The sequence below is a fragment of the Andrographis paniculata genome, unplaced genomic scaffold (genome assembly GCF_009805555.1).
Source record: "Andrographis paniculata isolate CXL003 unplaced genomic scaffold, ASM980555v1 Contig22END, whole genome shotgun sequence".
NCBI lineage: Eukaryota > Viridiplantae > Streptophyta > Magnoliopsida > Lamiales > Acanthaceae > Andrographis > Andrographis paniculata.
In genome coordinates, this window is record NW_026137513.1 from 3,170,692 (window position 1) to 3,184,892 (window position 14,201).

Sequence of the window (14,201 nt, forward strand, 5' to 3'; positions counted from 1 at the left end):
ATATATACATAATAATAAAAAGACGTCAAATATAATTATTAATAATTTCACAATTTCTCGTAATAATAATAATAATAAATATTTCAAAATTTAAATACTAAACAAATACTACAACCTTAAGTTAAATAGAGTGTTGGTTTGTTTGTACTAAACTAGGACATTGGCATTACACACTAGTATGTTCTTGTTCTGCATATTTTTAATTTTATTGTTTTTAAGTGAAACAATAATTATATATAAATATTTTATTGAATTATATAATATATTTTTATTGAAAATAATAAAATTATAATAAATTTAAAAAGTATAAAAGATGATTTTGATATTTTTAGAGTTTGTTTGTCTAGTGAAAGAGTTTGGATGATCTATATATATATATATATATTTATGATATATAAGGAATTGTGTAATAGGTAATATAAAAATAATAAGTGTGCATAGTATATTAAAATTTTTTTAGGAAAATGGGTTTTAAGGGAATGAGCATGTTAATAGTATTTTTTTTATTATCATTTTTTGTATTTTATATATAAATTAATTGTATGTGTAATTATATATTTATAATTTATGTAACCTTAAAGATTAAAAGTATTTAGATATTAATATAGGATTATTTTTACTATAATATGAAATTGATACTTTTAAGTGAGACATATAAAAAAATATATATACTTTAATTTAGGATAAAAGAAACATTATTTTTTAGAGAAAAAATTAATTTTAGTCCCGATATAATCAATTTTGATTATACACCCTAATATAAAAAATATATATATAATAAAAAAATAAAAAATAAATAAATAAATAATAATAATAATAATAAAAATCATTCAATCATTTTGATCGAATTTCAGAATTATTGCATTCAAACAAGCTATAAACTAAATCATACCAAATTAGTAAACTTAATTTCTTTCGACTACTCAACAGCACAAATATTTCATTCTAAATCATCATCATTATATTATAGCACAATTACAAAGACCAAGAATCAATAATCATACATACTATTATTTAAGGAACTCTAAAAATGCACTTCCCTGTACCATCAAGAATAATTCGACCACATTATCAAATAATAATAATAATAATAAAAATCCATTTTTGCTAATCTTACCAAGAACCCAACCAAACAATACCAACAAAGCCAAAGACTAACAAGAATATGGCAATAGGAGGAAACCAATCAGGACCACACCTCAAATTGCACTTCTACACTTAAACTACTATCAATCAATCATATCAGCAGCCTCTACATCTTTACAATCAAATTGTATATATATATATATATATATTCGATAGAAAAGTTAAAACTTGGTGAAAATATATCAAAATAAAAAATGAGAAGCAATCGGGACTCATCCAAGCAGCTTTAAAATGACAACAAAACAAGCACAGGAGTTACCGGATGCTTGAGTCGAACCGCAGCTACATGATGGTGCAGTTGCACTTGGATTCAAGCTTCGGAGGAATTGAGGTGTCGCCCTTACTTGGAGACACAACGACGCGGGGAGTGGACTTCGCATGGTTTTCTTCCATAAAAGGAAGTTTAGGATGATTTGCTTCCAATTTTTTTTGCCGGGCTTTCTGTTTAGAGCTGTGCTTTCTTGATCGCATTTCTCTTCTGTCCGGGGTGGATTTGCTCATGAATGTTAGTGCCGGTTGAAGAACTTCCACCGGTGGGCTCTCTTTGTCTATTGCTATGTTTGCTGCTTCGTATGCCAGATTGTGGACAATTGATTGGCAAAAGAGGATGGAGTCCGCAGCTTCTTCTAGGGTGAGGCCTCTAGACTTTGCTCCATTAATGTCTTCCAATGCACTGCTCGATTCTCCTGGATTGTAAAGAAAGATTAGAGATGCAAAATATGTAAACTACACCTCTAAGTCCTCTCAGAGCCGTGATTGAAAAGGATCAGATGTAGATCGGAGTGTAAGATGAACATACCGAGCACACCATTTTCAGGATGTATGTCAATAGTTGCTGTTGTGACATCATCGCATAAGACTGAAACACAAGTATCAGGAAATTCGGCCGTGCACTTCAAATTGGGGGAATCAACTTCAGATGGCAATCCGGCAGATACAATCTCAGTATTTTCAATTTCCATTTCTGATATTGCATCTAAAGAGCTTGGATAGGGAAATTCCAGAGCATCAACTGTGTTAACACAAGAATTTTGTGTTGCATCTTCCTTTTGAGTTGGGCCATGGCTGTCTCCATTCTCTTGTAATCCTTGCTCTTCGGTAGTCAAAATCGGGTTCATGTGAGTATCTCCTGTCTGGTCATCCTTCGATCGGCTAGATAGTTCCACAGCAGTTTTTACTAGTGTATTGCTTTCGACATCAGTACAGGTACTTTCAGCTTCCATACCATCATAAACAATTGTTTGGCTGTGCTGATCAACATTTATCACGCCCCCAACTTCTTTGTTGAAATTATTTGTAGCGATTACCTCGAGATCATCTGGATAACTTGGAGTTACACTAGGGACCTGAGATGCATGGCCTGAAGCACCAGATAAAGATGAGAGGGAACGTTTGTGCTTTGAAATCATCTCGTGCCTGTGACTCTCCATATCAGATTTTTGGCTACTTAATTGCCGGTGATTTCGTGCATCTGTTTGCCTAGAAGATCCTAGATCAACAGATGATGAGACAGAAGCAGTACTACGCCCAATGGAGCTTCTCATGCTATTTAAACTATCCCTCACGTAGGAAAAATCTTCGAAACTTGTATTACTTGCTGTAAAGCTCCTACTTTGAACAAAATGCCCTCTGCTGCCGCTGCTGGATCTCTTTAATACCAGTGATATGCCCATCCCTTCTGAGATATCAATCTTTGAATCTGAAGAGTTTCCAGACTGAACAGATTGTTGATGGCTTGAGTCAGCATTCACATAGTGATTAATCTTGTCTTGCTCCTCAATCAGTGTTACTACAAGATCCTTGATCGACTCGCTATATGGATGCTGACTGTTGTTTTCAAAGTTGGCAACATGCTGTATTGCTGTTTCGGGTATTGAGATGGATGGATTTAAATCCTCAAGTGCCAAACCCTCCACATTCTGAACAAAGTTGCTTCCATCATGTTCATCTGCCATGACTTGTTTTGCGGGAACTATTTCAGTTGAATTCACTTCCAAGCTCTTGCATTCCTGACAAATCCGTAAATCTCCTTCCATTACTAATTCACTAACATGAAACTTCCGATTGCATTTCGAGCATATTTCCACATCCAAAGCCCCGTCAACATGTAAAGATTCATATTTTCCATCCATGATTCCACCATCATATTCCACAGCTATGGCAGTGTCGAATTGGCTACTAGCTTCAGCAGCACCAGGCTGAGAACTGACTACAGTGGAGCCATCTTTCCCTGAACGTCGATAAGCATAAGATTCCTCTTCCATTTGGTTCTCAGAAGTTACATTTGCAGCATCAATCTGATCCATGACAAAAACTTCGTCTTGGACAGTTAAAAATTGTCCCTTCACATTGTTGCTGGTCACCTCCTGGTTTTGCTCACTTTCTTCAGCATCAATTGCTGCAGTTGTTCCCTGATCAGAGCTGGCATTACTGCTAGTTGTGATGGAAGAATTTCTCGATGTTAGAGTGCGATGATGGGCATTTGCTTTTCCCACATAAAATGTTGAACTGGGGACGCTGGACAACAGGGGTCTGAACATATTCTGAGGTCCCTTCCGCTCCTGTACAAGAATAGATATTAAGAGAAAAGAACACAATGAATAGTTTGATACAAAAAACACTAGCTGCACATTATATGCCATCATTTTCTACTACACTTCCCACCCTGCTTCCCCTCAAACCCCCCCCTAACATAAAAGATAAGTTCTCGGAGTCAGAAGATTGAGTAAACATTAATATTCAGAATCTAGAATAGGAATAGGATGCAATAAATTGAGCTCATCCAACTGGTAACATTATTGCTCAAGCATAACGAATAGTCAGGATTTCAGACATCTTCAGAGAGTGTGTGGGAAGCTACATCAATTCATAGTAGAAGCTAAATTAAAGTTTTTATCTATTTAATTAGCCCTCCTTTTGGAAAATGAGAATTATATTTTTCTATTAACATATTCTAAAGAATTGTTCTATGGTGGCACCTAAAACCAGTAAAAACATTTGTCAGGAATAACCCTACATCACTCACATTCCATAGATGATAGATCAATCGGTAAGGGCTAACTTATAATAAAACTTCAACAATCAAGAAACAATTGATCACATTAAGCCTTTAAAAATGAACTGAATAATGATGACATAATATGCTGAGATCATATACATGGGTATCCAAAACTATGCACACTTAGCATTCATCACAGGATAACAATCGAATTTGTTGCAACATTATGACTTCCTACCTACCTATGTGGACACATGCAGATGCAAGATTGAATTGCTTACACATGCAAAATGTCAATAGAAAGTGAGGCATTTATTAAATTAATAAATATGCTGAAACAGAACTGGAAAATACAGAGAACAGCTAAGGAAATGAGCAATCTTCCAGCTAAGAAATGCAGTTACTTCCAAACATAACTATGCGCATGAAAGCAAAAGAACAGATGATAGAAGTCAGTAGCAGAAGACACAATTTATTTCAAACAAAAGGGGGATGCCTACCATTTGTCGAAGCGCCAAGTCAAAGGATCTTTTAGGGGCAGAGCTTGACACTTTAGCTGGTTTCTTTGAAAAACCCACGGCTCGATTATTTTGGAAAGAACTGGTGCTCCTTGGGACTGAGCGTTCTGAACTGCTGACAGGAATGGAATGCAGAGAATCTACCTCGTCATCAAAAGATGATACAACAGAACCTCTGCTGTGGGAACCAAACTTCTCCCTCTCATGGCTATGAGATGAACTGACACTTCTTGAACCAGTTGGAGACATAGATTGTCTTCCAGATCTAGAACTATTTCTGGATGCTGGTGAGGACCCTCTTACATATGATGCCGGTCTATCAGCCAGTGATGTCCGAAGATTAGGAGGTGCCTCTAGGTTGAAGCCAGGAATGTTTGATTGCCATGCATTGATTTTGGGCGAAGTAGAGTTCCCCCGGCTTGTCTTGCTGGGGGAGGTGCCTCTCGCCTTTGACGGTGTACTTCCAGTCGAACCAGTGCTCATTCTCCTGGGTGTCAATGTGCGGGGTGCTGAGGCAGGTGTTGGTTTAGTAGGTGGGGGAGACAGCCTCCTTGATGGATACGAATTCCGCAAAGTTGGAGGTGGACTCGAATGAGTGGCAGAAAATGGTCGGCTTCTTGACTGCAGGGGACTGGTGCCGGATCGAGGAGATGGACTATGGCGAAGAGGGCTAGCACTACCCCTAGCACTCCTATAAGCTCCTTTCTCCATCTAAAGTTGTACACAAAATAAAAAAGATTTGCAGGTGTAAACAAGAAAATCAAGTAAAATCATGTCTTCTTTGGTAAAAATTTAATTATGATATCTGACCGTGGATGCTCTAGAAACTGAAATAGGTTGACTCCTAGGCCTGCCTCGTGGTGCAAGAGTGGCTGGCGAAGCCTCATCATCTAAAGAAGGGAAGAGAGGGGTTTCGGGAGGAGTTATCAGCCTGCAATTAACAGCAGCACCGTACATTAGTACTTAGTAGGAAACCCAAAGACGAAATGTATAAGCACCTAGGCAAGAAACAACAAAAAATGTTAAAAGTACAAACTATACAAAGAGAAAGATCCTGTATTTCAATGAGTTACAAATTCTTATCAATATATATATATATATATATATGTCTTTGTCCAATTCTTATAAACAATGCAAGTAATACTTGCATTGAGAAGAAAATGATAGCTACACAAAAGTTCCATCTTAAAACCTACATACACCTTAAAAGCACATTGCATAAGCATGACACCAGTATTATGTATGTATATATATATGTATGTATGTATTTGTTCCATGATGTTTCTTGTTGTCTTAGAAATACGTGGCAATTGCATAAGCATGACATCCGTATTATGACACGTGCCTTAAAAAGAAATCGAGGAAAGCATGAATAAAACAAAGCCACAGTAAAGTGTAGTAACCAACCAATCATAGTCATTTTTATCTCCTTCAGCATTGAGCAGATCACTACTCTCTCCCCGAGCGGGAATGGAAATTCCAAGCTTGTAATCTGAGAAGTATCTCAATTTTGTCGCTGTCATCGCAATAAATACAAGATCAACAATAACGACGATGATCACAATAAATGCATGATAAAAAACAATAATGGCATTTGTCGCATATACGCCGTGTGAATAAAAAAACACAAGACATGCACCAGAAACTTAAGTAACACACAAACCACACATAAAGCAATTAAGTTCAAAAGCAGATCATAGAATGTGAGTCTTTACAGAAAATATCATCGAAATTGTCGTTCTGTTGAAGCAAGAAACTCTCCCTTTCCTTGTTTTGTGCCTCGTTAAATAGAGTAAGATCATCATCCTTCTCCAACGATCGAATCCCACTTTCCAAACTCCGACCTCTCTTGTGATTATCCTCCCTCAGCCCCCTCCGAGGAGAAATCTTTGTCGCGGGAGATGCAGGCATGGCTGGACTCCAAAGCTCACAAATCAATTTACCCCCACAAAGCTTCAATCAAATCCTTTCAGAACTTCAAACATGGTGAAGATCATATAGACCAATCAGCTGCTCGTTTTCGAAACTACAAGTGGATTCTTCTTTACCCTAAGAACTCAAATCCAATTCACATTACCAATGAAGACAAGGAAACCCTAATCCTTTTCTACCTCCTCTGCAATCGGTTCATAATGAGCAACGAGAATCGACCCAAGTTACTAATAATTCCTCTTCCAGAGACGAAATCACAAATCAAACACCAAATTTGCTTCGCATATCTCAGCTCAATTAACCATTCACCACAATCCAAACACTAAATCCAAAAAACAGCCACAATTCGCAACAAAATCAACCTGCAGCGGAAGCAACTACTCCGACATTACCACAAAATTCAGCTGCTCCAAACTCTCAAGCAAGCTGAATCCAGACCATACTCACGCCTCCATACCCTCAAGTCTTCACCTCAAAAACCACAAATGCACCCAACCATTCAGCACTGAAGCTCTCTGGATCTGCAGGTGGTTCGAGCAGATCCAGCGAAAACCAAGATCAGCCACAACAAAACCAAAAATTAAAGCAAAACCAAACCCTAGCCGTTGAATTAAAGCAAAACAAGCCAAAAGATGAAGTAGTTAGCTTCACGTGAGCAGACGATTGTGTAGCCAGAAAGCGAAATGCGCAGCAGCCACCACCACCACCACCACCACCTCAGCCGCCACCTCCGCCACCACAGCACTAGCAGCAAAATGCAATGCCGGATTTTTATTTTATTTTTATTTTTAAATGGTAAAGTAAACAGACCCAAAAGATTTCTTTTTTCCTAATAAATTTATATACTAAAAAAAAATGAAAAAGGAAAAAGTTCGCCTCACTGGTCACTGACCTAATCTCCATATTATTGGTCTTAATAATTGTTTTTCACATATTATTCAAATGGATAATCATAAATATTATTTATTTATTACAAATTTAAAAAATCGAAGAAATACTAAATCCAATAAACAAAAACATCACTATCTGTCCACAAACTCGAGAGATTACAACATGTCTTTAATAATTATTACATGCAATTACACCAACATCAACAAATATATATATTTTTTTCTATTAGGACCTATGTCATTTTATTTTAATACAAAAAATTTAAAATAATGGTAATATTTTTAGTATAAATATAAAATAGATAAAAAAAAAAAAAAAAGAGTAAAATGATGTATTACATAAAATCTATAAAATCATTGATATAAATATAATGTAATAAAAAAATTATGACAAAATTATTATTATTGGTTAAAATAAACGTAATAAAATTAATTTTGTTAGTTCATTTATTTAAATTTATACTTCTTTCGTTTATGTATATGTTTGTTTTTTTGGATGAAGTTTTAGAAATATTAGTATTATATTGAGATGTAAGTATAAATAAAATAGAAATGACTAAAATATTAGTATTGTGTGATATAAATGTAATGATATTTGTGTAATATATGGTAAGTTGTAAGGGTATTTGTAATATTAGGTAGTATCGTTACTTTAAAAAAATAAATATTTTGTTATTGGACGGACAAAAAAATAAAAAATAAAATTGATAATCTAATATAAGACGGATAAAATATTATATTTGTATGCACAGAGAAAATATTTTTTTATTAACTTTAAAAGTATTATTTATATATATGCATGGGTCTATTAGCTAAAAATTATACACTCGAAAAGAATATCAGCCAATAATAATAATAATAATAATAATGAATTGAGAAAAAATAATCAAGGCGTAATTGTAACGTCTACCAAGAACCTGGATATAAATAAACCAATTAGTAATTAAGTGCCAACAGCTATATATTAGTCAGATCCATCAACATATAAATTAATTAATTAATTAAAATAAATCAATAAATAAATAAATGATTGGTTAGAAAGGGATTACACAAAATGGGATGCCAAATTTGGTGACCATTTTACAGATGGGCTTTGAAAGGGATTTGCTTTGTCCGAATGGATTTAAAAAATATTACATACTTTCTCCGTACCCAATAGTCTTGTTTATTATTTTTGTTCGTCTTAAAAACATGTCTATAAATAATCATATCACTATAAAACTACACCTACTTTTTTATTATTATTACACAATTGTCACTATTTTTTACGCTAATATAATACACTCAGACAAAAAAATCTTTTACCTACATTTTTTATCCACTATCAATATTCCTTAAATTTCGTACCGAACATAACCCAAAGTATAGTCATGGAGTAGTATATCATTAATAGCATTGCTACTTAACCTCCAGCATGATCTATGTATAGATATGCGTATAATGCTTTTATTATTATTATTATTATTATTATTATTATTAACTAATTAAACATTCAAAAATTTGTTTGTAATGTTTGAGTTCGGTTCGTTAAGCAATTTCATTTTCGAGCTCGTGTATGTGTTTGCTCGATTAAACTCGTTTGAACTTGTTCCGATAAATATAATATTTTATTTTATAATTCCATAGATATAATATTTTATTTATTTATTTTAATTAATAATTTCATATATATTTCAAATATGTCATTTAAGCAAATATTTGCGAATAAGGTTCAAATTCGGTAGTTTACAAAACAAGTCTATTTATATTATTTGGTTTGATTCGTTTACATTTATGAATGAGTTTAAATCGAACCAAACTAAATTTACAAACAACTTAATTTATTCCATAGCTTTAAATTTGACTTATGTTTTATTTTTTTATTTGATATTTTTCCAGGTGAAAAATAATTACTTGAAGTAATCGTTTATTTTTAAAATAATTATTAGATATGATCTTTTAAATAAAAGTATTGTATTCAGTAGTAATTATATATACACATAAATGATATATATATATATATACACTTAAAGCTTGCAAAAAAGTGAAATGGAACAAAAGTATGCCTTAGTGTTGAAAATCTTTAAATAATTTATAATTAAAACATACTTATATTTTATTTATTATTATTATTATTTTTGGGTATGGTAAAATAAATGGATAATTATTACATTAAAACAAACCATCTTTAATGGAACAATTGTTTGAAATCTTTGGCTATTAAGTTGAGCTGGAGTTTACTTAAAAAAAAATAATAGCTACGTATTCCCACGTAATAAAATAAAATAATTTCGATTTGAATTTAATCAATAGTTAGATAATAAATAAATAAAAATTATATGTTAGTAGATAAATTACACTAAAAAAAGTAATCTGGTATTACATTATACACCAACTCAACCATCCCATAATAACCTAAGCTTAAAAAATTAAATAAAAATAAAAAGGCTAAATCGAATAAAAATCCCATGTGGTTTTACAAAATTGCTCAAAATTCATCGTAATTTCATAAACTTTGTGTCTAACCCATCGGCGGTCCTTAACTATATTTGACATAAATGCACTCAAATTTTTTCACAATTTGGAGACATTTAGATCGAATACCTTTAAATAAGCACCTTTAAATAAGCACCGTCGAGAGTGCAGAGTTTATAAAACCACAAGGAGTTTGATGTGCATTTCAATTTCATGAATCATAGATAGGTTTTGTACAATTTAGCCAAATAAAAAATATTAACCTAAAACTAAGCCAATAAGAAAGCAAACATATGTACATGTGAGAGAGAAGTAATGTATGTTTTTAGAATTGTTTTCACATGTGATGTGATGTGAAGATGGTCCTCCACAACACACCAAGTATTACATCAACTAGGAACTCATCATCTATATATATGATCCACAATATGACTCAGAAATCCAAGAAAATAAAAGGCCAAGAACATCATTAAAAATCTGGGAAAGTTGTAACAATTCTACAGCTTCACATAAAATCAATTCTCCAAAAGAAAAGATCCAACCAAGTTGGGAAAAAACATACACTCAATTTCTTGTATTCATCACGAAATGTATCTGTCCTGCTGTTCTTGAAGGAGCTTCGCCGACGATTTGGCGTCGAGATACAGAGTGTTCACTTCTTCCAGGTCGGCCTGTCCAAGGTATAATAGTTTCCGCATCATTGATTTTGTAGATACAGTTGTCGAAAGAGTTTCTTTTAGTTGGTTAAAGCACATACCTTGCAGATATTATCTCGGCCGTTCATTTTGGCGACAATGCTCCCCGGAGACAGCAACTGCACGGCATGCCTGAGAAAGTATTGGTTGTCATAGAGTTTGCAAGTTATTTATATATATATATATATATATAGAGAGAGAGAGAGAGAGAGAGAGAAACCTCAAAGATGTTTGTTGTCCAATCTCTCCAAGATACGCCAGGCTTTCCTCGTCTATTTTGAGTTCCTCCACCTGTGCTCGGATAGCTAATATCTGGCATAACCCAATTCAGTGTTTTGTAAGTGAGAACATGTGTCGACAAATGGGGTTCTTGGAGGCGAGGACAGAGAATGTAGAAATGATCGAACCTGTATCATTTCGGCAGGGCCGTAGGTTTCTGTTCTTATAATGACCAGTCGGTCCAACAAGTCCACTGGTATGCCATGAGGGCTCATCATGTCAGTTCCTCTGCAAACAATCGGTTTAATCTCAGAATTTGTTATGTGCGTAGACAATTGAGGCATGGTGGGATCAGTACACGATAATACCTGACACTACAGATTCCCCGATTCGTGGCAAAAATCACGATTGGAGAAAGTGAACTTTCTAAAGCACGATTTAAATAAGAAAAGCATTCCATATCCAGCATATGAACCTGAATTGAATTTAAATGGTGAGTGGAAGACGCAAAGCAGACCATTCTTTGTCAAAATGTAGCTACTAGTGTATGAAATAGAACCTCATCAATAAACAGGACACCGGGGACGAGCTCTGCCACACCTTCATCTATGTACCGGTTAACAACCTGCAATTAGTTACTCAGTCAAGCAAAGCATATCATTTATTTTACTAGATCCTGGGAAGGAATGTGAATTTGTGATTGTTCCGTGGCATGTACGATTGACACGAACATCAGTTCCATTAATTCATTTCATACCTTATTTATTTCTTGCCTGAGCTTGTCGGTGATTTCAGTTTTCCGGGGCTTCATCATCTGTCCCATCAGGGATAATATATCTTGTCCTCCTTGAGGCCGTGCATTGGCAGCATCTAGATCATGCAAAGTCACATCCTAGCATAGAAGATATATCGACATTGAACATTTATATCTTTTAATGAAAGTGTACGATATGTGATGATGCAATAAGGTAGAAGTAGTCTCAATTATCATCACAAGAAATCAACAGAAATGGTACATCAAAGTGTCTCAAGAATTCGATTCACACGACTTCAAATAAGTATGAACACAGAATTTGCATGCAATGTAGGTCAATAGCTGAATATATATAATATAACATGTGGTCAGAAGACCATAGCTATTGAGATTTCAGGGTGTGGGTGTGAAGTATCGATTGTGATGTTCCCCGGTCATTAATAGCTGATTTAAAAGAAATCTTACTTAGCATAGACAAGTAACTCACATACCTGAACTATCTCCTTCTTCTTGTGAACCTCTCCTTTCGGGAGTGGAACATATTCTTCAGCCTCCAGATCAAACTCAGTGGCGAAAGCATCACTCCTTCCTACCCTTTTAACTGCTCCACTATTTGCTTCAATGTAGATAACATCTCCAACAGCTACCTAAATTTTATAACACTTACTCATGTTGGAATGGGAAATATATGATAATCAAAAGATACATGGCATCATGGTGATAATAAGAGTGGCGAATATTGAAGTAACATCCTTAAAAAACAGTTCGCGTATGCAATGGCATGCTAATTTAGGCATAAGGGTGATACTCAGCACAAGTGGAATGATCTCGTAAAGGGAATGACAAAAAAAGATAGTTTCCAGGAAACTAACCTTTTCCTTGATCAAGGCATCATAAATCGTTGGATCCAACTTCAACTGTTTAGTACCTTTTACCGTTTTCAATCCAATTATAACATGGCTAATACTTTTGCCATATCCACCAGTAGCACTCTCAGTTTCTTCCGGAGAAAGTTCAGTCACCTGTGACATAAGTAGCAAGCATTATATCAATATTCACAACCAGAAAACATATATCATACTAACAAATCAATAAGAACTGAAAATGGACAGATAATGGAGTAGGTCATTCCTTCTTCTATTACTATCTCTATCTTAAAAAATGTATCATTTACCTCTCCCTCATAAACCTCCTTGTTTTCCTTGATTCGAAGACCAATAGCTCTGCGAAAGTTCTCCATTAAAACCTCAGTCTTCTTTACTTCCGACGAATACACTTCAGAACCAACCATTGGGCAAAATGGGACCTGTACAAAGGAAACTAGCTAAGATACTATCTCGAAGAGGTGGATATAGAACTTTGAGATCAAATGCCCAAACACAATACCAATCATATATACCTTGCTACCGAGTTCTTGGGAAATTCCTAAAGCAAGGGCTGTTTTTCCTGTGCCCGGGGGACCGGCCAGTAGCAATGCACGCCCAGCCATCTTCTTTTGGCGGATCATATCAACCACAAGGCCAGCAGCTTCCCTTGCTGAAGCTTGCCCCACAAATCCGGCAGCCAAAGGCAATGCTTTTCCAGTAGGCTACAACATAATCAGCAAGCACAAAACACATCAGAATGAATCCACTCGCCAAACTTGAAATGAAATTTTTCTCATTTTCTTTCCTCAATTATCTACTTCAGCAGCTATTCTTTTCTAAAAAACCTCCATTTGTACAACATTCGCTACAGTAAACTCTAATATCGCAAAACCCTACCCTAAACCCTAGGAGACAGCTCCGTATCATCAGACTAGTTGGCGCCTTACCTTAAACACACAGAAAATGGATAAATTACTGTAAGTTTACCTCGAGGCCGAGGCCTTTGATGTGAGTATGAGTTGCAACTCTCTGCTTTTTCGTTGTGGATTGCACTTCTTCTATCTTCATCTCGACGTTCTTCTTCCTCCTCCTCTTTCTTCACCTTCTTCGCGTACTTTGATTAGCGCCTTTTTCTTCTGCTGTGTTGGATTACTTTGCTTCGTCTGCAGTTTCTTCCTCTCCACTGCAGCAACGGGACGGAGGGAGGTGGGGAAGCCACGCCTATGTGCAGAATGAACTGAGACAATTGTCTATTGGGCTATTGAGATTAATGGGCTTTGGGTCATTTTTGTGAATTTGCTTATTGGATCATTTTTATATCCGGCAAAAGAAGAAACAGAGAAGAGGTTAAAAAATTGGGAAAATATATATATAAAAAACAAATCCGGCAACCTTTTCCTTCGGCGGCAGGTGAAGGAGAAGGAAAAGGGAAGAAGAGAAAGAGAGAAGGAGGAGGAGAAGGAGAGCGACGAGAAAAATAAAAAATAAAAATGGAAGAATGATGGAGGGGCGCCGCGGCTATGTGGCTAGCGTTTGTTGTTTCTATGTTTTATTACATATATTTACAACAACAATAATAATATAATAGTATAAATATACATTATATAAAGCGTAATTTAATACTATTATTTTAATTTCTTATATTTATTTAATTTCATAAAACCAAAAGATCTGATACTATTATTTTAATTTCTTATTTTTATTTAATTTCATAAAATATACTCTCACC

General features: G+C 34.9%; 2 protein-coding genes across 2 annotated transcripts; both read right to left on the reverse strand.

Annotated features, from left to right (window-relative positions):
* Positions 1-938: 938 nt before the first annotated feature.
* On the reverse strand, positions 939-7,368 carry LOC127245454 (uncharacterized). The gene is made up of 6 exons (XM_051266342.1): positions 6,378-7,368; positions 6,070-6,178; positions 5,473-5,593; positions 4,645-5,373; positions 1,946-3,707; positions 939-1,832 (listed from the first exon to the last, which is right to left on the reverse strand). Exons 1-6 carry the CDS (start codon positions 6,571-6,573, stop codon positions 1,429-1,431), a joined length of 3,321 nt encoding a protein of 1,106 aa, XP_051122299.1. The 5' UTR covers positions 6,574-7,368; the 3' UTR covers positions 939-1,428.
* A 2,872-nt stretch (positions 7,369-10,240) lies between these two features.
* LOC127245492 (ruvB-like protein 1) lies at positions 10,241-13,973 on the reverse strand. Its single transcript, XM_051266414.1, has 12 exons — positions 13,460-13,973; positions 13,006-13,194; positions 12,781-12,912; positions 12,479-12,628; positions 12,098-12,253; positions 11,610-11,744; positions 11,412-11,477; positions 11,221-11,327; positions 11,041-11,140; positions 10,854-10,945; positions 10,696-10,765; positions 10,241-10,609 (listed from the first exon to the last, which is right to left on the reverse strand). Exons 1-12 carry the CDS (start codon positions 13,538-13,540, stop codon positions 10,520-10,522), a joined length of 1,368 nt encoding a protein of 455 aa, XP_051122371.1. The 5' UTR covers positions 13,541-13,973; the 3' UTR covers positions 10,241-10,519.
* Positions 13,974-14,201: the final 228 nt, after the last annotated feature.

Excerpts from the sequence above, each read along its gene's own strand:
- LOC127245492 (XM_051266414.1), bottom strand. The coding sequence starts at position 13,540 with ATGAAGATAGAAGAAGTGCAATCCACAACGAAAAAGCAGAGAGTTGCA. Across the intron at positions 13,195-13,459 it reads TCAAAGGCCTCGGCCTCGAG|CCTACTGGAAAAGCATTGCC; the intron begins GTAAACTTACAG and ends ATTATGTTGTAG. Across the intron at positions 12,913-13,005 it reads CCCAAGAACTCGGTAGCAAG|GTCCCATTTTGCCCAATGGT; the intron begins GTATATATGATT and ends TCCTTTGTACAG.
- LOC127245454 (XM_051266342.1), bottom strand. The coding sequence starts at position 6,573 with ATGCCTGCATCTCCCGCGACAAAGATTTCTCCTCGGAGGGGGCTGAGG. Across the intron at positions 5,374-5,472 it reads CAGTTTCTAGAGCATCCACG|ATGGAGAAAGGAGCTTATAG; the intron begins GTCAGATATCAT and ends GTACAACTTTAG. Across the intron at positions 1,833-1,945 it reads TCCTGAAAATGGTGTGCTCG|GAGAATCGAGCAGTGCATTG; the intron begins GTATGTTCATCT and ends TTTACAATCCAG.